At 53.5% G+C, this 27,501-nt stretch overlaps 13 protein-coding genes across 13 annotated transcripts; 7 read left to right on the top strand and 6 right to left on the bottom strand.

The window, feature by feature from the left end:
* Window positions 1-6: 6 nt before the first annotated feature.
* Window positions 7-1,772, bottom strand: PG998_007332 (uncharacterized protein; the record flags this gene model as incomplete). Its single annotated transcript, XM_066874148.1, has 4 exons — window positions 7-227; window positions 309-1,248; window positions 1,319-1,631; window positions 1,726-1,772. 4 exons carry the CDS (start codon window positions 1,770-1,772, stop codon window positions 7-9), a joined length of 1,521 nt encoding a protein of 506 aa, XP_066730093.1.
* Window positions 1,773-2,319: 547 nt separating this feature from the next.
* PG998_007331 (Ribosome biogenesis protein) lies at window positions 2,320-3,844 on the top strand (the record flags this gene model as incomplete). The annotated part of the gene is made up of 2 exons (XM_066874147.1): window positions 2,320-2,434; window positions 2,490-3,844. 2 exons carry the CDS (start codon window positions 2,320-2,322, stop codon window positions 3,842-3,844), a joined length of 1,470 nt encoding a protein of 489 aa, XP_066730092.1.
* A 636-nt stretch (window positions 3,845-4,480) lies between these two features.
* PG998_007330 (ribonuclease H-like protein) lies at window positions 4,481-6,148 on the bottom strand (the record flags this gene model as incomplete). The annotated part of the gene is made up of 2 exons (XM_066874146.1): window positions 4,481-5,130; window positions 5,182-6,148. The coding sequence occupies 2 exons, from the start codon at window positions 6,146-6,148 to the stop codon at window positions 4,481-4,483; spliced, it is 1,617 nt and encodes a 538-aa protein (XP_066730091.1).
* A 626-nt stretch (window positions 6,149-6,774) lies between these two features.
* Window positions 6,775-7,353, top strand: PG998_007329 (uncharacterized protein; the record flags this gene model as incomplete). Its single annotated transcript, XM_066874145.1, has 6 exons — window positions 6,775-6,811; window positions 6,890-6,946; window positions 7,015-7,053; window positions 7,115-7,142; window positions 7,203-7,266; window positions 7,318-7,353. 6 exons carry the CDS (start codon window positions 6,775-6,777, stop codon window positions 7,351-7,353), a joined length of 261 nt encoding a protein of 86 aa, XP_066730090.1.
* A 385-nt stretch (window positions 7,354-7,738) lies between these two features.
* Window positions 7,739-8,684, bottom strand: PG998_007328 (vacuolar amino acid transporter 3 protein; the record flags this gene model as incomplete). The annotated part of the gene is made up of 4 exons (XM_066874144.1): window positions 7,739-7,935; window positions 7,998-8,108; window positions 8,167-8,225; window positions 8,668-8,684. The coding sequence occupies 4 exons, from the start codon at window positions 8,682-8,684 to the stop codon at window positions 7,739-7,741; spliced, it is 384 nt and encodes a 127-aa protein (XP_066730089.1).
* Window positions 8,685-9,346: 662 nt separating this feature from the next.
* PG998_007327 (vacuolar cation/proton exchanger 3) lies at window positions 9,347-13,292 on the bottom strand (the record flags this gene model as incomplete). The annotated part of the gene is made up of 5 exons (XM_066874143.1): window positions 9,347-10,932; window positions 11,004-12,009; window positions 12,067-12,538; window positions 12,601-13,051; window positions 13,106-13,292. The coding sequence occupies 5 exons, from the start codon at window positions 13,290-13,292 to the stop codon at window positions 9,347-9,349; spliced, it is 3,702 nt and encodes a 1,233-aa protein (XP_066730088.1).
* A 1,795-nt stretch (window positions 13,293-15,087) lies between these two features.
* Window positions 15,088-17,440, top strand: PG998_007326 (uncharacterized protein; the record flags this gene model as incomplete). Its single annotated transcript, XM_066874142.1, has 2 exons — window positions 15,088-17,214; window positions 17,270-17,440. The coding sequence occupies 2 exons, from the start codon at window positions 15,088-15,090 to the stop codon at window positions 17,438-17,440; spliced, it is 2,298 nt and encodes a 765-aa protein (XP_066730087.1).
* A 1,106-nt stretch (window positions 17,441-18,546) lies between these two features.
* PG998_007325 (uncharacterized protein) lies at window positions 18,547-19,404 on the top strand (the record flags this gene model as incomplete). Its single annotated transcript, XM_066874141.1, has 1 exon — window positions 18,547-19,404. The coding sequence occupies one exon, from the start codon at window positions 18,547-18,549 to the stop codon at window positions 19,402-19,404; it is 858 nt and encodes a 285-aa protein (XP_066730086.1).
* A 1,552-nt stretch (window positions 19,405-20,956) lies between these two features.
* PG998_007324 (transcriptional elongation protein Spt4) lies at window positions 20,957-21,491 on the bottom strand (the record flags this gene model as incomplete). Its single annotated transcript, XM_066874140.1, has 3 exons — window positions 20,957-20,987; window positions 21,079-21,329; window positions 21,411-21,491. 3 exons carry the CDS (start codon window positions 21,489-21,491, stop codon window positions 20,957-20,959), a joined length of 363 nt encoding a protein of 120 aa, XP_066730085.1.
* Window positions 21,492-21,820: 329 nt separating this feature from the next.
* Window positions 21,821-22,252, top strand: PG998_007323 (uncharacterized protein; the record flags this gene model as incomplete). The annotated part of the gene is made up of 1 exon (XM_066874139.1): window positions 21,821-22,252. One exon carries the CDS (start codon window positions 21,821-21,823, stop codon window positions 22,250-22,252), a length of 432 nt encoding a protein of 143 aa, XP_066730084.1.
* A 257-nt stretch (window positions 22,253-22,509) lies between these two features.
* Window positions 22,510-24,295, bottom strand: PG998_007322 (Serine/threonine-protein phosphatase T; the record flags this gene model as incomplete). Its single annotated transcript, XM_066874138.1, has 7 exons — window positions 22,510-22,545; window positions 22,601-22,725; window positions 22,777-23,138; window positions 23,192-23,435; window positions 23,487-23,925; window positions 23,980-24,060; window positions 24,146-24,295. 7 exons carry the CDS (start codon window positions 24,293-24,295, stop codon window positions 22,510-22,512), a joined length of 1,437 nt encoding a protein of 478 aa, XP_066730083.1.
* A 542-nt stretch (window positions 24,296-24,837) lies between these two features.
* PG998_007321 (impact family protein) lies at window positions 24,838-25,715 on the top strand (the record flags this gene model as incomplete). The annotated part of the gene is given in 2 exon segments (XM_066874137.1): window positions 24,838-25,004; window positions 25,022-25,715. 2 exon segments carry the CDS (start codon window positions 24,838-24,840, stop codon window positions 25,713-25,715), a joined length of 861 nt encoding a protein of 286 aa, XP_066730082.1.
* Window positions 25,716-25,932: 217 nt separating this feature from the next.
* Window positions 25,933-27,198, top strand: PG998_007320 (uncharacterized protein; the record flags this gene model as incomplete). Its single annotated transcript, XM_066874136.1, has 2 exons — window positions 25,933-25,993; window positions 26,045-27,198. The coding sequence occupies 2 exons, from the start codon at window positions 25,933-25,935 to the stop codon at window positions 27,196-27,198; spliced, it is 1,215 nt and encodes a 404-aa protein (XP_066730081.1).
* Window positions 27,199-27,501: the final 303 nt, after the last annotated feature.

Below are 27,501 nucleotides of genomic sequence, written 5' to 3'. Positions count from 1 at the left end.
TATCAATCAAGCCACACTCAGTTTCACCTTGCTCACTTCTAAAGTTTCTGAATCCAACAGCACAATTTCCTGCGTGGCTGTAAAAGAGGGCACGGCGATGAGTCGTACTTTCTGTCCATCACGTCCACTAATTAGTCTAGTGCCAAACTCGGGCTGGCATCCGACGAAGTAGATATGAGGGCACTCCTTCATGACAAATGGATCGTCGTCCTGGAACGGATAACTCCCTATTTTTGACGTTAGAATATTGTCCATATTCCTTTGGCACGACCACCCAGCGAAATAGGCGGGGGCAAATGTTCACTCACATAAAGTATCTGGTGCGGTCGGGGCCATGCACCGCCACCGACACGTCGCCTCCATCATGCCTAGACGGTCTTCGCTGTCGACATACTTGAAGATATCGTCGATGTTCTGGCCGCCGGTGCCGAGCACGCGCCAGCCTTCGACCTCGCCGTCCCAGGGATTGGTCACTGTGTCGAGCCACCCCTCGTCAGACGTCGCCGGTGGGGCCGCATAGGGGCGCGAGTTCGGGAACATGGCCGCGTGGATGGGCTGCTGCGGATACGAGGCCGTGGCCGGGTCTTTGGCGCCTGGGAGCAGCGTTACGGGCATCGTGGGCAGGAGCGCGGCGAGGAATCCGTCGAAGAGCTGCGACGGCTGGGCATTGTAGGAGCTGGCGTCGTAGCCGTACTTCTTGTTGATGGGCTTCTTGGCCTGGGCTTCGTCGAGGGGCACCTTGCGCTCCTCGAGCGAGATCGAATTACCAGCGATAATGAGCCGGCTGATCTGCGACAGCTCCTGCTGCGTCGACGGGTCCAGGGCCTCGCCGAGCAGGTACTCCAGCAGGAGCGTCAGCTCGAGTGAGTGGGAAGCGTCGCTGCCCGAGAATGCCAGTCCGGATACGATGGCGATCTTTCCGCCGCTGCCGCGTGTGGCTGTGTCGGTCATCTCTTCGTCCTCGCCCTTGGGCTTTTTGGCTTTGCCCTTGTTGTCGCTGCCCGAGGGTGGGTCGGAAAGGGCCCATCTCTCTGGCTGGGGTGCTAAATCGGGCAGCTTGAAGTCAATGACTTCCAGCTCTCCGTTTACGTTCTCAGACCCCATGACTGATATTATACAGCCAGTCACCAGGATGTGCGATTTCAGTACGTCGCCGACAAGACGTATCCGGCCAGATTCGTCTTCCAGCGTAACGGCATCCTCCTCCGACCAGTACTTCTCCTGCGTGATCGGAGCAGATATCCATCGCTGTATACAGTGTCAGTCATCTTGAGACTCTTGTCGCAAATGAGTTGGTTCTGGAAGTTGTGAAACCTACGTCCTTGGACACGTCCTCCAAAATACTGGGCTTCAGGGGCATCTCCATATATACGGTGCCTGTTACCCAGCACAGCTCACCCTGGCGGATATCTAGCACACGTTCCACGCGCTTGACCGGCTCATCGGCGACAATGGTGCCGTCCCAGGCCGAAAGCGCGACCTCCTCAACGGCTGGTTTGATTTTGGTAAGCCGCAGAAAGTACATATCAGCAAACTGCTGCTGGTATGACTTCTCTTTAGCCAGGCGAAACGTCTGCAGAGGCTTGTAGGTGGAAGAAGCCCTCGTGAGCTCCCCATCTTCTGGCTTGCCCCTATTTTCAAGTCAGCCCGTGTTTGCGCCCATGATGATCATGCAGTAACATGTAGTGTGACTGATTGAAGTAAAATCTGAACGGAATGGCTTACGAGGGCGTCCGCAAAAGGCTTCCCGGGATGTTTTCGAGGTTAGCCATGGTGAGGCAGAGTTGGTGGCCGATTTACCAAAAGGTTGTTGTCGGTACCTCGGAAACTCTCTGATACGGACTGAAGCCCCAATAGAGAGGTTAAGCTAATGTAGGAAACGCGTCAGGCCTACAGACGCGATTGGGGGGGCGGGCTTTGGCGTAAATTGTAAATTGGCCCGTAAAGAAACGGGCTGCGGGTGTCAGGTGTGGCTAAGTCGCTCCAGCCGCCAGGTACCACCACAACCACTGACCACAAGCCAGCCACACTGGGCGCACCCCCTAAGCTCTAGCGCGGGGTCCCCTGTAGCGGAGCCTGAACGACTGGACCGATAGGCAAGTGGGCTATCCTTATCCGATTTTTTGTGAGAAAATGCGCCTACGATAAGAACTTTTTTGAACGCTCGGCTCTTGGAGGCATAAGTTGAAGAAGAGGTCCTCGTATAGGCGCAAAGAGGATCGTTAGTAACAACTGGCATTTTTTGTCACCACACCCGACACCGACAGATCACGGAAGAAGCATCGATTTGGTCCCGAATCGGTCGACATTGTTGATAATATGGCCTCATCCATGGGCGCAGCCGGCGAAGCCCAGCAGATCAGGGTCAACTTCACCACGACACTCCCCGAACTCCAGCTGCCCGAGGACAAGAGCCAATTGCTTGTGCCTGGGGGTATTTACACCAGAAGTTCTTACATATTGGGCCCGGCCGCTAACGATATTTGCAGACATCAAGCGTTATGGCCTATCCCGAGTCGTCAACTCCGAGGCCATGTTGAATACCGATTCCCCCATCCCGCTCGACTTTCTGATCAACGGTACCTTTCTGCGGACCTCGCTCGAAGATTACCTGAAGGACAACGGCCTGTCTTTCGAAACCACTGTGACGTTGCAGTACGTGCGCAGCTTGACGCCGCCGATATACCAAGCTAGCTTCGAACACGACGACTGGGTAGCCGACGTGGACGTGCTGTCGTCTACTTCTCGCGCCGGACTCTGGGCTGGTAACTCGCTCCCTCAGGGGCAAGATCGTATCTTGTCCGCCTCCTACGATGGCCTGCTCAGGATTTGGAACATGTCTGGACAAGTAATTGCCACCTCAGCCTCCACGTCGTCCAAGTCGTTCCCCTCGACCGATTACGTCCCCGCCATTAAGTCTGCCAAGTTCCTCGATGCCTCTCGGATCGCCTCTGCTGGTATGGACCAGACCGTCCGAGTCTGGAAGTACAAGGAGGGAGCTGATCAACTCTCCGGCGATCTCAAGCCGACCCTGGACCTGCTTGGTCATAAGGGAGGCATCGAGTCCATGGACGTCCACACCCCCTCGAGTCGCATTCTTACAGCTTCGAACACTGGCGAAGTCGGGTTCTGGACGACTTCAGCATCTGCTGCCCCCGATGCCCCCGAAAGCGCCTTGTTGGCAGCAAACCCCGCCAAGAAGCGCAAACTTTCTGCTGCTTCGGGCGTCCAGAAGGGTGCGCTCTCGATGATGCAGCCACACAGTGGACCTGCGTCCGCTGTAGTATTCCACCCCGAGGACCCTACCGCGGCTTACTCGGCTGGCCAAGATCATACTATCCGCACAATCGACTTGACTACCTCCAAGGTTGTGAACACCATCACAACAGCGCACCCCTTATTGTCTCTATGCTCAGTCCAGGGCATCACCACCCCATTACTCGCCGCAGGCACGTCCGCTAGGCACATTACTCTGGTAGACCCGCGTGCTTCTGCCACCACAACTTCCGTGATGACGTTGCGTGGACACAGGAACTTCGTGTCTTCTCTCAGCGCATCACCAATGGACAACTACTCGCTAGTTTCGGCTTCTCATGATGGAACTTGCCGTATATGGGATCTCCGGAGCGTGCGCACAGGTTCCAAGGCGGAAGGAGGTGGCAGCGTCAGCGAGGCCGTGTACATCATCGAGCGGGAGAGCCAGAAGGGCCAAAAGAAGGCCGATATCCCGGGCCAGGGATGCAAAGTATTCGGCGTGTCCTGGGACAAGCAGTGGGGTATTGTCAGCGGTGGCGAAGATAAGCAAGTGCAGATTAATAAGGGTGGCAACCTGTTGGCTAAATAGAATGGGCCATGATGCCTCTTGAATAGATTGATACCCCAGGCGATCCATCTGGCCATCATGAATTTGCATCTCAAACTCAAAGCGGCGGTGCTCTTCAAAACGGTTCAATCTCTTCCATCTGATCTGACCTCGGATCTAGACCGTCTCCGATGATGGCCTCTCGCCTGCAGTAGGACAAAGAGGGATACCGTACGGGGAGCAATCCCACCATGGCACTACTCCCTGTGGCAAATTGCATAATGAATGGGACCGCGAGATACTGCATTGATCAAGAGTCAGAAAATACAGATAAAAAACATGGCAAAGTCAAAGAATTCCTACCCCTTTTATGCTTTGCGACCCCTCGGTAGGATCTCTGACATGTTCTCTTTTGCCTAGGCGTTGTGGTCTGCTGCACCGAGCCCTGTTTCCCCAAAAGCTCCGACTTCGTCTGGCGGAAATGCAACGTTGGTGGAAAGGTACAGAAGGTTTCAGGAACAAGATGTGCTCTTATGTGTGAGCTAAGACTGTAAGTGTATATGATTTTATCTATATATGTGGTCTGAGGATATGTTCGTTGCTCGTTAGGTTGATGTGCGTCTGGCGTTTATTGCTCGCTATAAAGCCGTTCTTAGACAAAAGGCGAGTCGAGCAGGCTCAGGGGTACTTTGCCTGTCTCGCAATTTTGGCCTGCTTCTCCGGCAGCGCCTCGACTACCTCTGCGAAATACCTTGTCCGATCGACGGGAAGCCTCTCCTTCCTGACGGCCGCCCAGATATAACTTACCACGGTCCTTGTGACCAAAGGCGGGCTTCGCAAGATGCTGGCCACGTCAGTGACAGACAGCGCCTTGTTAGTATGCCAGATATGATAGGCGCGCAATTCATAAGGGGTGGCACAATCAAGCATGACCATGTCCAGGCGGTCAGCCGGCTGGTTCTCCCTTTTAAAGGCAGCGGCCCAAGCCTCGGCGGACTCGAGGCGCGCGTCTTTCGGCCGCGAATCTTTTTCTACTTCTGAGGTGGCCTTGGCCGGGGCCTTATTTTCACCTCGCTTTGTTTGTACGTGAGCCTTTGATAATCGCCGCTTTGCTGTAGGACTTAAACTCTGGGACTGATCGTCCTCCGCTTCTGGTTCCTCGGCCAGCTCTTCATCGGAACTTGTTTCCAGGTCCGAGCCATCTGTCAGCCGGATGGGTAGGTTCAGCTCGGCGTGATGGGGTGTGGGCGGACACGGATTAAGCTGTTTTCGGTGATGCTCTAACGTCGCATAGAGTTGTACTCCAGCATATGCATCCGACGCAGAATCTACAGAGGCATTAGCACGTCATCGCGGATGTTGGAGGAGCTAAGACTGACATATAACCTGGTTCATCTTAAGGGGTCGCGACCAATCACTTGTTCGGACATCACCGCCCTTGAACATTGGGAGATGAAGATACTGCTTGACCTGAGTGGCCAGAGGGATTAACTTTTTGTTAATCTGCTTGTGCTCGCCAGTGCGCAAGTGGGTCACAAGTTTGTAGAGATGGCTGAGCTCCATCAAGCCTTTGGAGTCGATGTTCATATTGGTGCGCAACCTCGTCGCATCGCCCTTGATCCATACGCCAACCTTTGTGATGCTGGAGTCTTCCATGATCTTCTTAAACGCCCCCGATACAAGATCATCGTCCTTGGGAAAGCAAGCAACGTGGAACAGGGCAATGCGGCTGGGACTGGCGAGTTGGATTAACGAGACATTGCGCCGTGCCCCTTGCATACGACTGCCATAATCAATAACCCATTCGAGGTCGAAGCCGATAACCTTCTCGTTCATGAAGTATTCTTCGCAGACCCGATCGGTAGTGTGCCTGCTCTTGCAGTAATGCACCTTGACTTGTTGCTCTGAGCCATCCTTGCCAGGGCCTCTGTACATCCTGTATGACCAGAAGGACTCAGGCGTCCCAGGGGCTGCTGACTTGGCGGCGCGAAATAGCGACTCGGATACCTTCCACTCCAAGGCAGGGTAAGGTGGATCGCTGGGGATGTCCTCGGTTGGCGCATCGGGCTCTGACGGATCGAGCAGGCGGGTATCTGCAGGAGCCTCGCCAGCAGTGACGGATGCATCGTTCGAGTTTGCCGTAGGCGCTTCGTCGCTGGGATTCGCCGGGGCGCATTGTTTCTCCCCGGCGCCTATAAGCTGATCACGCTGATTTTCTTCAGCTGCGGACGTCTTGGGCGAGATTTTACCCGCAAGCCCCAACCAAGACCACGATTTCGCGGGGGATGGCGAAAACGAGATGCCTCGCGAGGGGTGCCATATTTGCGACGAGGGACTGGTGGCCATGCTGGTGCATCTAGAAACACTATTGACCAACACCCAAGATTAATCACTTAGCTGGCAAAGCCGCGGATAGAAAACCACTTAACGCGTGTAAGTCTAACTTACAGTGTAGCGCGATTATAACCAGGTAGCGAGCGTCGGGACGAAGTCAGAGCATTGCCGGCAGCCTCTGAAAGTCCTTTGGATATCATCTCTGAAAAGACCAAAACAGCAGCTCCATGTTTTCAGGGAGCATGGGGCTTGTAGGTATATAGAGGGTGGTATAATATGCGGGAGGGGGATTGCTGTTGACGATGATGATGTTGTGCGTTGGCAGCAGGCAGACGCGCCCACAGCTGGGCCTAACGGAGTGTCAAATGTCGCGTGCTGGAGCGGAGGATGGGGATTGGGGATGATTGGGTTTTAGTGGCAGTTGGCATGCTGAGTCATCATGCTACGTCCAGTACAGTAGGCTGCCCGCCCACCGCCTGTCCGCCCGTCCGCCCGTCCGCCTTGTCTTCCTCAGCTCACACCCCTAGCTACCGTCCAAAGTACACCCCCACCAGCGAACGTTTTCAGACTCGAAGACCAAATTGACAGCACCGGTCTGGACGCCTCCAGTCGACATCCTCTCAACGACTCTTGAAATCATGGCGGCCCCATCGACTTCCCAGCTTTTGCCTTTAGGTGCGTGTCTCCCACGCTTTTGCCTGGCAAACCCGCAACACTCTTTGGATCAGGAGGGGCAGGCTAACCATATCGCAGAACTCATCGACAAGTGCGTCGGCTCCCGGATATGGGTTGTCATGAAGGGTGACAAGGGTACGACAATAGCGGCGCAGATGCACCCAAGTTGAATTGATAACTGACGGTTGATTGTGTGCGCACAGAGTTCAGCGGCACCTTGGTGGGCTTTGATGATTACGTCAGTAAGTGAACAGCTGCCGTAGCCGTCCTCGCAATGACACGAGGCTGACATGAGGATTACAGACATGGTCCTGGAGGATGTTACAGAATTGTATGAAGAGATATCTCATCCACCGAGCAGCCCATGAGTCTTGCTGACAAGTACTTGCAGTGACTATTCTGGGAACCATACCAAGCTGGCCAAGATCCTGCTGAACGGCAACAACATTTGCATGGTTTGTTCCCCTGTTCTTCGTACCGAGTGTATATAGTTAACAAACCTCCAGTTGATCCCTGGTGGCGAGGGTCCGGTAGCAGCATGAAGAGCTGCAAATTTGCACGGAATGGCGGGCAAGGCCGGCCGGCGACGGGGAAACCTCAGTGAAGTCAGGTCACGGCGGATAATCCGACGAAGAAGAAAGCCGCCGATCAACGAGGCGTCAGACACATCACTCTACCTGAAGCCGTGAACATTTGGCAATGTGTTGGTTATAAAGAATCGGTCCGCAGTGGCCAAGATGTATTGCACCTAATCTACGCCTTCTGGCATGCACTGAAGAAATCCGGGATATGCAGCTTCTTTTATCACACTTGGTGGAGCATATTTAGTTCCATGCCGTAACGCCGTGCCCTTTTGCTAAAACTATGTTTCCCCTCGAACACAAGAACTCCCAGGCGATCCATTCCATGAAAGAAGTGGCCATGACATCAGGAACCATTGGGTTGGTTGTCCTGGTTACCAGCCGTGGCCATGCGTCGTAGCTCGTACTCGCGGGTGAACTCACGGCCAAGGTGTCCATATGCAGCTATAAGCTGCTTGCAGACCTCAATGAATACCTCGCGAGGAGTGACGGTACCGTCCGTCTGCACGCGGATCATGAGTTCGGGGACATTAGGATGCGCCACTGCAGGTATAATATTAGCGGATCTCGAGACATGACATGGTAGAGGTTTAGGCGGTACAAACCCTTATAGCCAGCCATGTGCACCTTGGGGTGCATCTTGAGGTGCTCGGAGATGAGGTTGCCAAGGGTGTGGTCCTCCTTCATCAGGATGAAGTCCGAAGTGCTGGACATGCCTAGTCACGGTGAGCCGAATGTCAAGGGCGTATAGTAATTGATTTTATGAATGCCTACCAGCAAATGGCTTCTCGCTGATCTTCTTCTCATCATCAGTGAGCAAGAAAAGCTCGAAGCTGTGCTCATGTTAGCTGGACGTACAACATCTGACTGATACGAGATGGCTGTTCAGACTTGGGGTCTTGATTGTCGTGCTTGGGATTATTCATCTTGAACAGACTTCCGAAGTCGTGTTGAACAGGTAGATCCTGCTGTTCCACTTGGATAACTGAGGATGGAACCTGGCGATCTCTCTTTCTCTGGCGTGTATGGGGAAGCAGACTCGGAAGGAGCGAGGCAATGGCGAAGGGGCGCGAACAGGAATGTTCAGCTTTCTATAACATCGGGGATAGCTCCTTCCAAAGTGCTTCGACCAACAGAGGATAGGAGCGCAACTTGCAGGCGCTTTCCCGAGCATACACCCATCGTGCAAACATTTCTTTGTCTCCCTCAGATGAGGCTAGAAACACCAACATGCCCCAAAGCCAATGTAATGATTTGATTTAGCATGGCACTCACCGATCTGGGGCGTTCATGGTGTCTGTTTAGGCCGTGGTCCTTTACCGATACCTAGGTGATATGATACACCACGTGCGCCTCGAGGCAGGCTTCCAAAGGCAGAGAGCAAGAAGAATGACGGGCGGCAGCGAAAATTAGAAATTAAGAGTCGATGTAATGGTATTCGAGATCCACCTGCTGATATGACGGCCCCAAGTACCAACTGTGTCAAGCTGTGATGGAAATGGTTGTATAGCAAATGTGGTTGTTTAATAGATCGATGGCGATGAATGCAGATGACAATGAAATTGTAGGTACATTGATGCATAGAGAAGCCTCCGCTAGGCCCAGGTACCAGACTGGATACCCAGCTGGTCGCTGCGCCGGGTAAACTTCGGTGCAACAACCAACCGAGTGAAGCTGTCATCGCTCAACTGTTTTCCACCAAAAGTTGACTCAGTCACATTCCCTCGTTTCTAACCACCGCCCATGGGGTTGGGAGGCATTCAGTCATTCAATGACAGGAAGCTTGTTTGTTGCCCTGGCAGGTCTCATAATCAAAATCATATATATAAGAACAGTGCACCTGCCACTAAGAGAAAGACTGTGGCTACTGCAACTATGGAAAAACCCAGATCCGAACGCCAGCTTCGAAATGCTATCACCCCCGTGGCTTTTGTTCTACCTCTGCCCACCATCATCATAGGCTTACAGTGACTGTCATGTTATTGCTGAGGACCAGAAGCACGGGCGGTAGCTCGTGACATAGCACCTCAATATCCGAGAGATACTTTAGGCTGGCTTCCTCGTTCTTGCTCGTTCCTTCCTCCGGGATTGGCAGAGTGGTCAGGATAACAGCGCTATCGCCACTGTTCTGCCTCATCAGCTCGTTGAGAATGAGATGCTGGGCCCGGCTCGGCAGGTCATTGAAAGACAAGGGCAGGCTTTGGGTCGAGTACGTTGACCGCGCATCTGCATCGGTTCCTGATGTGCCGAATTCGTATGCCTCGAGAAGCTCCGGTATACGTAAGTGCAAGTCGGGAAACGCGTTCTGGGAAGCCGAGTTTCTTCGCGATCGCATCTCGTATGGACGGACTTCGGGCTCCGCGAAGGTGAGTCGTTGTCCACCACCGTCATCATTTTCTACCTTGGTTTCCGGCACAAGGCGGCTAGAGAATCGCCCCATCGAAGACGCTCGTGACAACGGTGGTCTCTCCGGTTTAGGAGTACGAGTGCCTTCCGGCTCGTAGAAGCCGATACTAGACCCTGTGCCGCCTTCCTCTGCAACCTTTGCAGGGACAAGATTGGTAGAGGGTTTTCGGGAGTGTGCTGGATGTCCCGGTCTTTTGGAAAAGGAAGAAGTAGAACCTGCTACCAGTGTTGGAGTGATCAGGGTCTGGGAGCTCTCGACGCTGGGAAGAGTTTCGTTTGTCGTGTGCCCGGCTTTCTTGTCCAACGAGGCTATGGAAGAGGACATTGTACCGTAGCCCGATGTGGCAATCCCACTGTTCTGTCGCGAGTGGTGGCCTCTTGATTTCTCTTGTCTTTTAGATGCCTGTGGGTTTTGAATGTCCCCGAGGCTTCTTCGCCGGTTCGAATGCAATAGTGGACGTCGTGAAGGGTCGATATCCTCCGCATCGCCTTCGCTCACCACCGTGGCTACGTCATTGAAATCGGCATCGGAAGACGAGGAACTGCTTCCATCTTCGTCGTCGCTATAATAATATTCTTGTTGTGGCACCTGTTCGTCCAGCATCCTCGACTCAAGGTGTTGAGTATGAATGCCAAAATTGACCCCGAGTCTGGCAATCTTGGAGACCGTCGGCTTCTTTGGCAGTTCGAGTAGGTGCTGCAAATTCATAGTTTTTGCTGATCCATCTTCGTTAGGGCTTCTGGGATTAGACCCACGCCGCCGAGATGCCTCGAGCATGTCTTCAAGTGAAGCTATTCCCGCCGAGAGGGACATCTGCGTCGTCTCCTGTCTAATACGCTGGAGTTCTTGCCACCACTCGTTGTCTTTAAGAAGCTGGTTCACGACAAAATCGTTCTCTTGGCTTTTGATCTTGCCATTGACGATGTTCTCGTATGTTGTCAACTCCCCAGAAGCCAGCCAGAAAACGTGGACCTCGGCCTGGATCCTGAGCTTGTCGAGTAGAGCTTTAAGGCGCGTTTTTTCTTGATTCACCTCGTTTTCATACTCAACAAATACCAGAACTCGGAGCTGGAAGCAAGTCTTCCAATTAGGAACACTGGACAAAATGTAACCGAGTTGCAAGATTAGGGTATCTATATGATAGGTAAGCACCGCACTGACGATGATGTGTAACCCAAAGATATTGCAGAGCAACAGCACTTACAAGTATCGAAATTTGTCGTGCGAACACTCTTCCCCTGAGCTGTAATCTCGGCAGACATCTGTATAGGCCATAGATCGATGTACTTTTTCGCGTTCGCGCCGTCGCGGCGAGGAGTCTCCAGAGACTGGAAGTTCTTCCCAATGGCCACATTCAAGCGGTGCCGATGAGCTAGATCCTCGACTATGGTCATGTAGCTCGTCACAGGCATAAGACCCTCTGTCCTGATCGCATCGGTTGGAAGAAATCCTTCAAGGAGGCGAGCTGATGTGTCTCCACGGCGGCGTCCTGGCCTTTTCCCCTCCACCTTGTCATTTAATTTTGCCCGGGCAGGAGATACAGGCACCTCTGGGAGGCTCGCGAGTGGTTTCGATCTTCGGAGCTCATCCATGTTATAGAAGCCAAGAATGACAATGTTTGGTCGCATGCCACCGAGCCCTGCCGAGAGGATCAGATTCCGCACTCCCCATTCAATCGTTGGAGACATGGTGAGCTGGACGAAGGCCTTGATTCTCGAGTACTCGGTAATGTACTTGGTCCAGGCGCCCTGTTGTAACTTGGCCTCGTGAATCCCACTATTGAAATCATCGGTTACGATGACGTGGCCCAGGATGTATAGAGACCCCTTTTTCATGGAGTTACAGAACTGAATAAGGCGGGTATGATGCCTCGGGTCGTTGATGAGCAATATGATTTGCGGCCTCCAGAATTTGATATGTTCTGGCTTGAGACGTAGTAAATACTTTCTGACTTGATGATAAATCAAATTTTGCGACACATCACCCCAATGCTTTGGCGGAGACAAGTAATGGATGAGTAGAAAGAGAAAAATGAGGAGACAGATGGCCGAAGCAGCATACGTCTCGTCAATGAAGAACATAGCGGCAGCAGACAGTATACTGCCGACGAAGGCGGACTGCCAGTTGAAGAATTTGAAGGCAGGGCGAAAGTTGGGAGCAGATCCGATCTTTAACAAGAAACAAGCAAGGTTCATAACAAAAAAGGTCATCTATGTAGTATCAGCAAGTGGGACGTAACGCAACCTAAGATTGACGATATCTCTCACCTGGTATCCCATCGAGATCAGGGTAGCAATCTGATTCAGATCAGCAAATAGGGCTATTTGAGCAATAGCATATGTGACCATCACAGCGTTAATGGGCTCATCACCGCGTCTGGTTCCTAGACCGAAAACAGAAAGGCCGGGAAGGAGCTTATCTCTTGCCAAAGCCTGGAGGAGCTTTGCGGAACCGACGAGACCCATCAAGGCAGAGAAGAAAGTAACGGCACATTCGCCAGCTAGTATTAACGGTGACCAGAGATTTGTGATGGAAATCACATTGGTCTGAAGAAGAAGGGACTCCCGGGTAATGCTCGCTGCCATGGATATGATCACCAATAGATAGAGTATAAGAGTCGAAAACATGGACCATAGGGTCCCCTTCGGAATGGCTTTGCTAGGGTTCACCAGATCCCCCGACATGGACGCTCCTGCGAAGATGCCCGAGGTAGCTGGGAAGAGAATCCCGAAGAGCTCCCTGAATCTGTCCAGCGACGTGTGATGCAGCGTAGGGGGTTGGGGTGTAAGTTGGATAACAACGTCTGAGAATTCAGTCCGGTGAATTCAACATCGAGCTGATCATCTTTGAAAGGAGACCTGGCGATTGCCGAAATAGGAATGCTGAGAATGGCAATGGTCAGGACGACAAGCAAGCCGTTGCTGGCGCGAGAGAAGGCAGCGCTCCCCGCAAAACATAGAGCAGTGCAGACAACGAGAGCACACGTCTGCATCAAATAGCCTTGCCAATACCCATCCGGAATGAGAGCTCCTAGATTAAGCTTCAGGCAGTCGATCAGACCAACCACATTCATGGCCGTGTTAAGCACCTGAGATAGATAGAACAGCACCCCGATCGAACCACCAAACTCGGGCCCCAAGGATCTGGAGATGAGATAATAAGCGCCGCCGCCTTTGACTTCGCCATTGGAGGCAATAGCAGAGAGGGAAAGGGCCGTGACAAGATCGATGAAGTATGCAACAACCAGCAAGCCTGATCATGTCAGCCACCCACACATCATCAGGGCTTCGGTTGGGTTGCACGAACCTAGGATACCAAGTAGACCTATTCGTCCAAGAATAGAGCCGAAACGCAGGAACATCAAAATGCTCAAAATGTTCAGCACGGTTGGTATGTAGACCCCGGAGACGACTCCAAGCTTCGACTTCTTGGCCGATCCCGAGTCCGGGTCCACGGCGCCTCCCATTTTATCGGTGCGGGCCTCTAAAGGCATCTTGTTTCGTACTATTCCTTGATCCAGCCTTAACTCGCCCACTTCAATCAATTGGCTGAACTGTTAGCTGCATGAGATCGTGCATGCTCGGCCAGCGTTAGAGCACTTCGAACATGTAGGACTATGAGACATGAACTGGTTGGACTGCAATGCCGAAGAAGGAGTGAGGGAAAATAGGGCACGAGAGAAAGAACAGCAATAGAAGCAGAAGAAGAAAAGTCCAGCTTGGGCAAAGCGATGAACGAGGGAAGGCAAGCGGTGGTAGAACTTGGCGAACAACAGCAGGTTAGAGAGCTGGCTTATATGAACTGTGGATGGTTGTTGTGCCTGGGGCTTGTTGTCTGTTGCCTCCTCCTCCTCGGCACCAATTGCGTTGCCCGCTCGTACGAAGAAGCACGAAATGTCGAGGATTATAGTGTATGCAGCACAGGAGATGCAGCATCATCCCCGCACCCCTCCCCACGATAGGCCTGGAAAATTACTGGGCACCGCTGGAGAAGAGTGGCCCAGCCCAAGAGCCGCCATGGCAAACTCTCTAACGGCAGGGTTTAAATCCCTTGAAGGTCGCAAAGCTCGGCAACCACCTACCAAGCCTTTTCCCACGACGTCATATCTATGTACTGCGTACGAGCCACGAGCTTGGGCAAGAGAATGCAGTGGAGACGGGAGGCATCTCCAAGTCAACCATCATGGCTTCACTGACTCGGGATTCTTAAGCACCCGCTAGCAGGGCGCACATTTCACCGCCAAATCTGGTCAATAGCTTGCAATATACGATATGCCCCTTCGCTTACATCTCTAGTCGTGGAAGCAGCCCGGATTAGATGGCGGAAAGGGCTTGTTGAGGCTGCGACGCAAGACCCAACTCTATCCTACAGTGCTTACTCCGTACCTATGTATGTACGTATGTGTGTGTGTATGCAATGCACAGAGACCCCTAACCTAGCGGCTGTGTCACATGTGCGTGCACCCAAGAGACGGTCTGCTAGCAACCACAGCTAGTTGGTGCTTCTGGTTCATATCGTCTTAATCTTTATGTTATGTGGAATCTACTATGAGGAGATGGATCGTGATGAGTTTGTTCCAGGAAACACGGCTTTGTCTCGAACCTACACAGCTTCGGGTGGTGATGCGGAAGCTTGCTGTGTTTTTGCTTTGCATGTCGGCAACGCCTGCACGGGAAAGTGACCGTGATGTGATGATACCTATGCTGCTGACTAAAAGGCTGGCTGACACTAAAGATACATAATGCTGCTGCACCTGGTTTTAGCGTCTTGTCATGGCTGGCAGGTCGGTGGGCATATCTCATCACCTGCCTGACTCGGCCACAGTAAAAGCAGCCAGGGTCCTGTCTCGTGAGGGCAGACCATCACAAGGGCTATTTCTTATCCAATATTGATCTTTATTTCCTTCCAACCCGTCGACGAGAACCGCCAGGTCCATCCGGCTCTCCTGTCCTCTTTTGTGTCTGGTTTTCCGGTGCTTGGAACCTTATCGCAGCCTATCTATCTCAAGTGGGCGGTTGTCGTTTGTCTTACTTCATCGCTTGTCGAGCTCACCCGCTCTCCGAGATAACCACAGCTCCTGTGGCGCGTTTGCTGGTACTGCTCGATACCACACGCATTGACTTTGGCGTCTTCAAGGCGGTAATTGCAACCCAGACCACGCGGCTATCTATACCGTCCGACTCAGCCTCAAGGCCCTAACGAGAAGGCCGCCTGACCCGACACCTCTCAATTAATTCTCGTCGAACTGCTTGTCGCAGGACAGAGAGAGACCTGGTCCCATATCCAACATGGCCACTCCCGATCGAGGCCGGAGCTCTCCATTTGTGCAGCCCATGGCATCATCCCCAGGCGGCTCCTTTCGCGGCCGCAACTATGGCACCTCACTCCCTCGCGCTGACGCGACGGCTCGTTTGGCCTCACCTGTGCCCTCGGGCGCGTTCGCAACAGCGTCGCAGAGATCAGGTTCCCCGGCCCCGGCAAATGAAGACGAGGGCGCCGAGGATCTGACGCCTCTGCCTGGCGCTGCCCAGCCTGGTCAGGCCATGGCTGGCCCGGGCGTCTCAGCGCTGGCTGCCGCCTTGTCCAACTCGCTGGGCACGTCGCCGCCAAGATTCGGTACACCACCAGTACGATCATCCTCGCCTGCCGCAACGGGGCAGCAGGCTCAAGCCTCCGCGACGCCCACCAACTACGGTTCATTCGATGCGAGATCCCGATTTCTACAAGGTGGCGGGACTGGTGCCTATGAAGACCCGGATATCATCAAGCGGCATCTGGTTCAGCCCTCAGATGCCTCGGACGCAGGCGGTTGTGTGCCTACTGATGATTCTATAAAAGGCAAACAGCCGGGAGACGCAACGGAGGCCGATATTGACGAGGACGAGTTCTCGAGTCTGAGGCTCCAAGGTGGAGATATCACTCGCCCGATCTACAAGTGGACCGAGGAAGCTGAAGGTCGCAATCGCCCTCAACGCAGCAAGAGCTTCAGTGTACCCCGCCCAGAGCCCGAGACTGAGGTACTTGACATTAACACCATCAAAGTCCCTGGGGGTTTCAGACGCAACTACCTTCGGAGAGCTGTCAGGAGCCCTTCAAACAGCCCTGAGGACCCAGAGGTTGGTCGATCCTCGAGGAAACAGCCCCAACTGTTCACCACGAGTTTCCTGGAGTTCTTGACCATCTATGGGCACTTTGCCGGCGAGGAGTTGGAAGAGGACGACGAGAATCTTCTTCCGGGCGAGTACTTCGCTTCCGGCGAAGAAGATGAGTATGAGTCGGATGAAGGAAGCGATGACGACCACGAGCCAATGGAGGATAGCACATTGCTCACACCCTCGCGGCGCAAGAGGAGACGGAAGTCTCGCGGCGGTAGCGGTAAAAATACCCCTATGAACGCTGCCCTGCTCTTGCTCAAGTCGTTCGTCGGCACTGGTGTCCTCTTCCTACCCCGGGCTTACTTCAACGGAGGCATGGTGTTCAGCAATGCTGTTCTACTTGGTGTGGCCATTCTCAGCTACTACTGCTTCGTGTTGCTTGTCACTACGCGGTTGAAGGTGGAGGGCTCTTTTGGTGATATCGGCGGCATCTTATATGGAAAGTGGTTGAGGACGTTGATCCTCTTCTCCATTGTTGTCAGTCAGCTTGGATTCGTTGCAGCTTACATCGTCTTCACGTCGGAAAACTTACAAGCATTTTTCCTTGCCGTGACCGACTGCCGCGCGAACATCCCGGTCACCCTCCTGATCATTATCCAAATGGTCATCTTCCTCCCGTTCGCATTGCTTCGAGATATCGGCAAACTCGGCTTCACCGCCTTGATTGCTGATGCTTTCATCGTCATCGGCCTAGCCTACCTGTTTTACTATGATGTTCTCACGCTTAACACCAACGGACTTGCAGACATCATCCTCTTCAACGAGAAGGACTGGACTTTGTTCATTGGTACAGCCATCTTCACGTTCGAAGGCATTGGCCTCATCATTCCTATCCAAGAATCGATGAAGCAGCCGGCCAAGTTCCCCAAGGTCATGTTCTATGTGATGATTATCATTACGCTCCTCTTCACTATCATGGGTGCTATCTCATACGCGGCTTATGGTTCCAAGACCGAGACGGTAGTGTTATTGAATTTGCCTCAGGACAACAAACTCGTCAACGGCGTCCAGTTCCTTTATTCGCTTGCTATCCTTCTTTCTACTCCATTGCAGATCTTCCCTGCCATCAAGATTACCGAAAATGCACTCTTCACCCGGAGTGGCAAGTACAACCCCTATATCAAGTGGCAGAAGAACGGATTCCGCTTCCTGGTCGTGTTCATGTGCGCCCTCATCGCCTGGGCTGGCGCAGATAACCTTGATAAGTTTGTGGCATTGGTTGGAAACTTTGCTTGCATCCCATTGGTCTACATCTACCCGGTAAGTTGCTCAGTATCTTCAGGATTACGATAGACATATGCTAACGAGGCGATAGCCCTTGCTTCACTACCGGGGCGTGGCTAGGAGCCGGCTCTGGAAGATATCGGACATTTGCTTGTGCATTTTCGGCGTCGTCGCCATGGCATATACCACCACTCTGACGGTTATGAGCTGGGCCAGCTCATCCGGCTCAGGATTGCCCAAATATTGCGACACCAAGAACTAGACTTACTAGTGTAGCCAAACCAGGCCAGCTATGGACTACTACTACTACTACTTCTGCTCTTTCCTTTGATCTCCTTGTATAATTATCTTTGCATCAGCAGCGGGGGTGGCAGCATTTGGGAGTCGTTGAGATAGAAGGGACACTTTACAGCACGCATAGATTGCAAGCAGGTCGAGGAGCCAATGCTGTTCAGGTCATGTTAATGGGTTTTGAATACTCCATACTGCGAATGATTACATAGCTTGTTTTCTTCGATAGAGGAATTGGAATCGGATTTTTTTCTTTGAAAGACCCCCACGAGCTGGGACAGAGCTCGATCGAATCCCGTACCAGGTCTCGTCGTCCATCAGCTTCTTTGTTGTTAACCGAGGAGAGCATCGTACACTTGTATCGGACAAAGAGGGACGGGCTCCGGATCTCGTGCTTCCTGGTTTGAAGCCTTCTTCTTTGTCGTCGAGAAGCCTTGCGCCATGGGACCGACCCAAACCTCTTCCCCCTGCTCAAGGGTTCAGTACGGTTGACCCCCAGGCCATCGGTCCAAGATGAGGGAAGAAAGATTCATTTGATCATCCCCCTATAGTTTCGTTGTTGCGGCTGGTTCTAGTTTGGCAGTTCGCACACAGGATAATGCCGTTGTTGCCAATTGATTGCCCTTCTCCCGACCCCTTCTCCTCTTGCATTATTCAACAGCATATGAAGAGGGAGGCCATCTTTGCCTATCACTCTTTTTCTCTTAGTTCCGAGTCCTCGCCATATATCAATCACTTCATCCTTTCTCCTCTCTCTTGTAAGAGATGGCCTCTCGTACTTGTCTCTCTTAGAACGATACATACTCTTTCTCTCCTATGAGCTTCTCTATCTCTCATTCACATAATTTTAGTTTCTTCGAATTCTTCAATCAGGAAGTCATTTATTGCTACTATTCTTTGACTTCTTTTACCAGCGTGTCTTCTCATGATCATTGTCGCTGTACTAAACTGCCTTTGAAAGGTGAAAATCTCTTCATCTCCTCACTGATTCTCTTTTCTTCTCGTCACCCTATTGCGCGACCAGTGAACCCAGAGCGAAGGACGCTACGTGACATCTTCGAACAGCCATCGCCCCTGATGCAGCATGCTCGCAAAAACAGCATCCCCAAGCGCTTCCTCCGGCGTCTGAGCAGTGGTGGCAAGTCCGGCAGCAATGGCAGCACGAGGACTAAGAGCGAGGAATTCGACACGCCAGCTGTTGCCGTCGATCATCAGAACTACTATTTCCAACAACACCGTCATGACACTATAGCCCGGACGTCGAAATCATCGGCTCAGACACCGCCTGGCAGAGAGTCGCCAGCCTTCAGGTCTCCCGAGTACGGGGGTGACCTATCCACCACGCAGACGCGGCCGCCCGCAAAGATCACCGGTATCCGTCGCCCGGGCCCGAGACACCACGTAACTGCACCAGTGGCAGCTACCGGCAGTCAGAAGCAAGTCGAGCGCGACCCAACAAGCACTCGAGCAAACAATAGCAAAGCCGGTTACCAGGAGCGGCAGACTGAGCGCGGGAGTCCCGAGGGCACCCGAAGAAGAAGCCCCCGCGATGTCTCGCCACCCAACTTCTCCCGCAAGACGACAACACCAAGTCCGGAGAAGGGTAGGAGCCGATCCAATTCCAAGACAAGCGCCGTGCCCACCGTGACCCTCGAAGCAGCAGAGCCTGTAAGACCCCTCGACGGGGGATATATCTTGCAAGCCAAGACGTACACACCCCCTACTCAGACCACCATCATCTCCGTGAACCAGCCGCAGACGTCGTATTTCTCACCATTTACCGAATCCGAGTCCGGCAGCTCCAATGGTGACTCCCCTATCGATCGCTTCCAGCAGCATGGGGAAATCCTTGCCGTCTCCCCTTTCTACACCAAGCCAGTCACCGGTTGTGACACGGCACATATCGCCTGGCAGGAAACATGGAAACAGCAGTAGCAGCAACGCCAGCAACCAGCGCGAACGTTACCCAAACCCATCTCTCCCTTCATCACTAGAAAAGGAGCTCCCTCTCCTCCCCGCCAGCGTATACCAGCCGACTACCTCCACCGATATCGAAGTCAAGGGGCGAAAGAAGAACCCCCCGACAGAATTCCGTGAGCCCGTACCAAGAAAGCAGGAACAACAGCGAAGCAGACGTGTGGTCGACTCTCCCATTCTGCCCAAGCGCTCCGTATCGTCGACACTCAACGCCGTACCTCCTGTACTGAGTCATCCCATGCACGAAGCTAAAGCCAAACCCCCTGCGGTAGTGGTGTCCGATGCGAAAATGCCAGGACCGAAGCGTATGGGGAATCTGTACAACAGACGGCAGAAGACTGGATCGAGCGGCGACTCGACCACTTCCCTATCAACGTCAATAAAGGTCAGTATCCTGGCAGCCTCGGCCGTATCAACGTTGCCCTCCAAGGCTGAGGCTGGTAGTAACACGCATCCGGTCACGGTTGAGAAAAGGCCAACAACCCCCGCATCTCCTGCCAGCTCAGCATCGCGGATGGGTCTGCAACCACTCAACACACAGCGCGCGAAAGAAGGCATTTCACGGAGTCGATCTCCTTCTCAGCATCGTGATAACCACGGGCCCTCTTCTTCTCAGCCTACTCGAAGTCGGAAAGCTTCTGGCCTTTCCGAATCTGATATTTCACATTTTCTTCTGCTCAGCCCGAATGCCACCACGTTGGTGCCAATGAGCCATCTGTCCGTTTGTCTTAGGTTGAAGCAAGGGAACGAGGCTAGCAAGACCCCTAGCGTGGAAGAAGATCGCGAGATGCAGAGGCTTACGCAGGAACTCGAGAATGACTTCAGGGGTCTTGCTTCTGCCGATGCACCACGGCAGGCTCAAAAAGCAGAACGCCGCCACGTCGCCTGCGGTCATTATCACCAGAGCAGCAAAGACAGTCGGTGTGCGTGGGCCCCTTAAAGCTGAGGAAAGAACCCAAGAAATCGCAGCGCCCGGATCCATCACCGTCAAGAGATACGACTAGCAAGTCCGCGCGACCAAGGGGCGGCGACTCATCTCCGCCGTCACGCAAAGATACGCCGCCGCCTACAGGCAAGGCCAGCGATCAGGGTAGAACCTCGAGACTTAGCCAAGGTTCGCCAAGCAAAGGGGGACGCGACGAGGGAAATCGATTTAATGCACTTAAACGTCGCGACGAGTTTGTAAAATATCATGGCGGGTTCTTTTAGATTTCGTTGGTAAGAGTGTTGAGCGCTCCGCCTCAGGTACACCAGGCCTCGATACGTAAGAAGAGGTTTTGGTTTGTTCAAAAAAGATCTTTTTAATTAGCAATACAGAGCAATCGACTCTTGATTGGACTCAACTGTCTTGACTTCTTTCTTCGTGCACACGCCTAAAACGCCCGTTCAGAAACATCTCGAATTCCACCCAATGTGCCAACGCCATGCCATGAATCTTTGCTCTTTTTAACCAACCGTCTTCAGTCACCGCCGCCTCGTCCGTATTTGGGTATCATCTTGCCGTAGTGATCTACTCGGCCTCGAGCGCGCTGCCGTCTCTCCTATATAAAACATTGGAGTTAGAACTCAGTTCGTTGGAAAATTACGTGAAGCGTCCCTTCGCGTAGCGTCATAGGAAGGGGCGCCACTTACGGGATATACACGTGACCCTCGTCCTCGATGGCGGAGCGTATCTCGTCGGGCAGCTGGCCGGAGACCTTGGTGGCGTAGACGCCCTGGACGTAGTTATCGAGGCGCTGCCACTTGGCGACCCAGGACCGCGCTGGGTTGGCCAGGGTGATGAGGCCCTCGAAGACCTGGCTCGTGCAGCTCTCGATGGCTTCCGTGTCGTTCTTGAGGTGCAGGAAGTCTTCGCAGTTGGGGCAGCCTTCGTGTCGGAAACGCTGTTGAATGCGGCGGTCAGTCTTTGGGAAGTCCTGCAATTGCGCCATCAGGGGAGCAAAGGGGGCGGGTCGAGAACGTACGCTGGTAGTCATGACGATGGAGCACACCATGCAGGCGCGAAGGTAGCGGTGCTGGCCCGGGGGCACGAAGTTGTTAGCCATCGTTGTCGGATGTCTTGGCCCTGGTTCTCCAACAGCCTTGGGGGTTTGTGGTTTGGTATAATTGCTTGTTCTGACCGAGCAGAAGAGAGCTTGAATGTGGTTATAGTGGCAGGAATGTTGACCATTCGCGTTTGGCAGCTGCGGCTGGTTGCGGCGCCTTTACTTAAGGTTATCGATAAGCCTTGTCGCCGAGGAGTCCCTGGACTGGCGGTACGTACCTCGCCTACCCGCCTAACCCACGTTTTCTCCCAGGCCGCTAAGACGCTACGGACACAGGCAAGAACTTCCTCGAGTCACTCCCTCCTATCGACCAAGCCTGCCAACCTCACATGGCGGCATCAGGCGACACATCTGTGCTGGCTGCAGCCAAAGCCAAGTCGCAAAAGTCCCATGAGCTCGCAAGCTGTGTTCTAAAGGATCCCGTCTTCTCATACGCCCATCTGCAAATTCTTACTGGCAATCCGCATCAGGAGGCCATAGAGCTCGATGCTCTCCAGGTGCGCTCATACTGCACGGCGGCGCTCCAGCAGTTTCTTGGCATCGCAGGCACGGCAATTTCTATCGACACTCTGAAAGTGGACGGCGCCGACTGTTGGCTGAGGATCCCGCGAGACAACTTGGGCGCCTTTTCGGCTGCTATCACCGCCTGGCGTGGCACAAACGAAAACGGCGTTCACATCACATTCCAGATCAAGGGCTGCTCAGACTGGCTAGGCAGTCTCGTGGGCCGGGTTGGGCAAGACGCATTATGGACCAAATGAAACAAAAGCTTGGTGACTTAGCCTGGCTTCCAGCTCAGGACAATGGAGAATTTCTAGCGAACCTTGGAACCTAAGAGCTCTCTGGACCAGATCCCTTCCTATGGGGTATGTACATGCAACCATTTTGCACCCTGACACCATTATCCCCCCTTAAACGCCAATGCTGTGATACGGAATAGCTTTTCACTGTCATATATGCAGAAATGTCGGGCTATTCATCCCACGATCATGTCCATCTTGCCATTATGTGTACCCCTCTACATCATTGACGTAATTGAGCTGTTCGCATAAGCCTAAATGAGTTGTATTAGCTAATTTCTCTCGGAAACCACCAGTTGGAGAGCTTACCATGGGTTTAATATTGGGATGCGGCACGGCGTCAAATTGGTTGAAGTTCAACTTGTAGTCTGGGCCGACGTTGATGTATGCGCCGCGGTTCTCTGTTTGATCACAGTACCTCGGTGCGGAGAAGACTGTCGTAAGGTCAGTTTGACGAGCTTGGAGATGGAAGGAAGGGAACTCACCCGTGATGCACTTTCCATTGTGCTCCTCCTCATATCCGTCCATTCGCACTTCGTGGCTTCGAATGATGGCCTCCAGCCCATTTCTGTCACAGAAGCGCTTGGTTACATCCGGCCCGAACTGCATTCCGACACCTCGCTTGCTGGGGCCTCGGCCAGGCGCTGTCTGGGGATCTGTCCACAACATCTCCATCATTAATCCGGCTTGGCCGGGTTGTCTTTGGGTGTGTCTGTTCAGCTTCCGGATGTCGTCCAGCGTGATGTTGTCATCTGAGAAGAGGCCACCGTGGAGCACAAGATATTTGTCGCCTACCAGAGTCGCCAGCGGCAATGCTGAGAAACTCTCGGAGAACAACTTAAAGACGCTGCGGTGTTGTTAGCAACGCGTATGATATCGAGGTTCATTCGGGGCGCATACCGCTCATTATACTTAGCCTTGCATTCACCTTCGAAACCGTACACTCTGTTCATGTCATCCGTCTCGTGGTTACCGCGGTTGAGGTACAGGCCCTGAGGCCTCAGCCACTTGTAGGCATAGAGTAGCAGAGCAATCTCGGTTGACCACGAACCGCGATCGACGAAGTCGCCGTTGAAGAGGTACCAATGCTTGTCTGTTGGCTTGCCATTGAGCCTGAATAACTCCATCAAATCATAGTATTGGCCTAGTTTGGAGGTTAGCGCAAGCGCAGTCAAAGTCCATTTCGCCGACTTACCATGAGTATCTCCACAGACGGTAAGCTGGACGTCGTCGGGAATCTTCATTTCCACCATAGTAGCTTCGTCGTAGCAGATCTTCTTGACGGCGATGACGATCTGATAGACAAATTTCTTGTGTATCTTTTTGCCGTTCTTGAAGCGCTCAATCATATCATCAATGAACTCCTGGGTCATCTCGTTGCCCTCTAATTTGACACCGTCATAGTCGGGCTCGATGGCTATGGAGTCCACATCCAGGCCTTCGGCGGCGGACGGCTCATCGCCGATTTCGATGGCGGCAAAAAAGTTCAGTTGGCGCACAATCTTTTGGCACTCGGCAAGCTTGAGCTTGGCATCCTTGTTATTCGGGTCGAGTCTAACGCAGTCCTTGAAGTCCTGGAGGGCATCTTTTGGTTTGAGGATGGCGGCATGGGCCACAGCGCGACGGAAGTAAGCCTGGGAAATCGGACGTTAATCGCGGCACGACGAACCAGCACGAACGCAGCTTACCTTGACGAGTTTGGGGTCGAGTTCAATGGCCTTGGTAGCATCGGCAATGGCATAGCCATATGCCTCCGACTTGATGTTGGCCTGCACCATACATGTTAGTCACGCGAGCAATCCTCCCGGGAGTGTTCATGGAGGGGGCGGGGCAAGTAGATGTGCATATCCATACCTGAGCTCTGTTGGTGTAGAAAGTTGGTTCTTTGTCATTCAGCTCTATAGCCTTGGAATAGAGGTCAATGGCTTTAGGCCAGTCATGGGCCGCAAAGGCTTTGTTGCCGTCGTTCTTGAACGCGACAGCCTTGTCGACTGCGGAAGCCATGTCGTTAGTGGGGGGAGACCTGCGAGCAGGGCGGCAACCTAGGTGATGGGATGTTGACAGCAGGTCTGCGAGGACAAGAGGATCAATTCTACCAAGAGATAAAGGAGGAAACAACAAGGCCGGGGTGAGAGCTGGCACCAGATTGTTTGGGGTTTTTCGCAGCCGGCTGGGGAACTGGGAAATCGATTCTCTGCGTGCTTGAGCAGAGCAAACCGAGGAATATTATCGAAGCGGGACGGTCGAAAGCGGCGACTGCCAAAGCGACTAGGCGACTAGGCGGACAGGGAATCTGGATCTGACGAAGGCGATAAACCCCAAGCGGAGCTTATCAGATTTCGAGCATGTACGTACTGCAAAGTACATATATATACGTACTCGGTACTGCAGAACAGTACATGGTAGAGGGCTGAGTCCCTGATCCACAGCGGGGTTGCCTGGCCTTTGACTGGTAGGAAACTACTAGAGTTTGGACGGAAATACATTCCATCTCTGAATGCCGTCTTTTATCTACACCTGTGACCCGTGAGCCTGGCCAACATAACATGTCTGAGGAGTTGACGGACGAAGTCGAGGCAATCAACTCGATCTATGGCGAGGGGTGCCTCGCACAGTCAGGCGATGACCCCAACGTGTATATCTTGACACCCCCTGAAGAATCCGCCTCGTTGCGCATCAAGTTTCCTGCCAACTATCCCCAGGAGCCCCCACTGTCATTGGCACTAACAGCACCGGCGATCATGGGAAGCGCGGAGATGCCGCCAGAGAGCTCGAAATGTTCCGGGAGGCCGTTGGTTCCGTCTATGAGCCCGGTATGGTCTGCCTGTTCGACGCCATCGAGGAGCTCAAGCGGCGACTGGAGGAGCACGCCGAGCTCGAGCAACTTCGGCAGGAGGAGGAAGCTGCTGCTGCTGCTGCTGCTGCTGCAACACCCGAAGTAGTGGACGAGCCGTCTCGGGAGTCGCAGGTACAGGATCCCATGGCTATAGCCATGAGCATCCAGGAGCCTCCCTGGGTTATTTCGGACCCCTTCGTGGAGCTCAAGTCGGTTTTCGTAGCCCGCTCTGCTCATGTGTCTTCCACGGCAGAGGCCGAGGGATTCCTGCAGCACTTGCTCGCGACGGATAAGAAGGTCCGCATCGCCTCACACAACATCACCGCTTGGCGCATCAAAGGCCCCAACAACACGTCTTTTCAGGACTGCAACGATGATGGCGAGACGGCTGCCGGTGGACGCCTCCTGCATCTGATGCAGCTCATGGATATCTGGGATTGCATGGTCATCGTCACCAGATGGTATGGCGGGCACAAGCTCGGCCCCCGGCGTTTCGCTCTGATCAACCAAGCGGCCAGAGATGCCTTCGTGAAAGCCGGCTTCGTTTCCGAGCCTCCGACGGGCAAGAAGAAAGCATCTGGCAAGTAGGGGGGTTTATAGTACCGGTTACAGTGTGCTGTCGCTGTACCCCACACACCCAATTACGTACCCCAAACATCCCGGTTCAAGGATCAGTAGCTGCCTCGGCTTCCGCGCGCTACTCCTCAAGCCTCCCCAGCTTGGCGCTGTCCCTTGATGCATATAACAACCTCCACGGCCTGTTGGGCTTTTTGGAGTCTCCCCTTGGTGATAAGATTGGTTCAACATGGTTGGTCCGCCACCTTTGAAAGGGCTTAAAGTCCTCGAGTTTGCTGGCCTTGCCCCAGGTAATTGAATAATCACCCTGATCACACGTGGTCGTCGCTCATGAAATGCAGGGCCCTTTGCCGGTCTCCTTCTCTCCGATGCTGGAGCCAACGTCTTGCGCATCGACCGCGCAGTCCCGGGCAAGACGCACACCGTCGAGTCCGAGGCGCCCCCAACTGGGGATCTCCTTACCCGACACAAGTCTTCCATTGCAGTAGATCTAAAGTCGCCCGCTGGCATCGCACTAGTCAAGGAGCTTGCAAAATCGTCGGATATCATTATCGACCCTTTCAGGCCAGGTGTACTTGAGAAACTGGGCCTTGGACCTGATGTTTTATGCGCCGCCAACCCCCGCCTCGTCTACGGGCGCATGGCAGGCTTCCGCCGAGACGGGAAGTATGCCGCCATGGCGGGGCACGACATCAACTATCTCGCCGTCTCTGGCGCTCTGTCGATGCTAGGCCGGCGCGGGGAGAAGCCGCACCCGCCTTGGAACATCTTGGCTGATTTCGCGGGCGGTGGAGCCATGCTATTCCAAGGGATCCTGTTGGCCATTATCTCCAGGGAGAAGACGGGAAGGGGCCAGGTTGTCGAGGCCAACATGGTCGACGGCGCAAGCTACCTCGCCACGTTCCCGCGCCAAGCCCTCAAGACCCCGATGGGCTCCGAGCCGCGCGGCGAAAACGTCCTCGACGGCGGCTGTCCCTACTACGACACGTACGAGACCAAAGACGGGAAGTACGTGGCCGTCGGAGCCCTCGAGTCGCAATTCTACGCCGTCTTGATCCGCGGTCTTGGCCTCAGCGATGACTTGAACCAAACGCGTCTGGACCGCGACTCCTGGCCGGCGATGACGAAGCAGTTCGAGGCCGTCTTCAAGTCCAAAACACGTTCAGAGTGGGAAGAGGTATTCGACGGCACGGATGCCTGTGTGACTCCGGTGCTCGACTACCCCGAACTCGAGAACAACCCAGACCGGGAGGGCGACCAGCGTCCCAACGTTACGCTACGCGACACCCCGATGTTGGCTGTTCACCAGAAGGCGGCAGACCCTGTCGTGCAAGGTCAAGGGGACGGGTGGCCGGGGAGTGGGTACGAGGGCCAGAGTCTTCTTCCAGGCCAGGGTGGCGAGGAGGCTTTGCGTTCCTGGTTTGGCCTCGACAGGGAGATGGATTATGGCGTGCAGAATGGAGGACTTGTATTAAGGCCGAAATCTAAGCTGTAACTCGTGTCGGAATTCATGCAACGGCGTATGTTAAGGCTTCCAGTCCTACAAATAGAGTCTATAGCCTGCGCTAGTTTACCCCGCGAGGTACTATATAGTAGTTACCCCTAACCAAGGCATTTATTTGTATATTGCCAGTGTCGGCAGGAATTCATGTACTCGTCACCAATGAGAGATAACAGATTTCGTATAACCATTATATCATTAGAACCATCCGCCCAGTGCTCATCAAGTGTGGTATCAAGAACAGAATGATACTGTATTCCCCTGCACCCTACAGTAACTTCTCCAATCTCGGCCCTA

Source organism: Apiospora kogelbergensis, assembly GCF_038363985.1.
Source record: "Apiospora kogelbergensis strain CBS 113332 chromosome Unknown utg000005l_segment0_segment0, whole genome shotgun sequence".
Classification (NCBI taxonomy): domain Eukaryota; kingdom Fungi; phylum Ascomycota; class Sordariomycetes; order Amphisphaeriales; family Apiosporaceae; genus Apiospora; species Apiospora kogelbergensis.
Note: the sequence above shows the minus strand (reverse complement) of the source record. Positions and strands in the feature narration are given on the sequence as shown.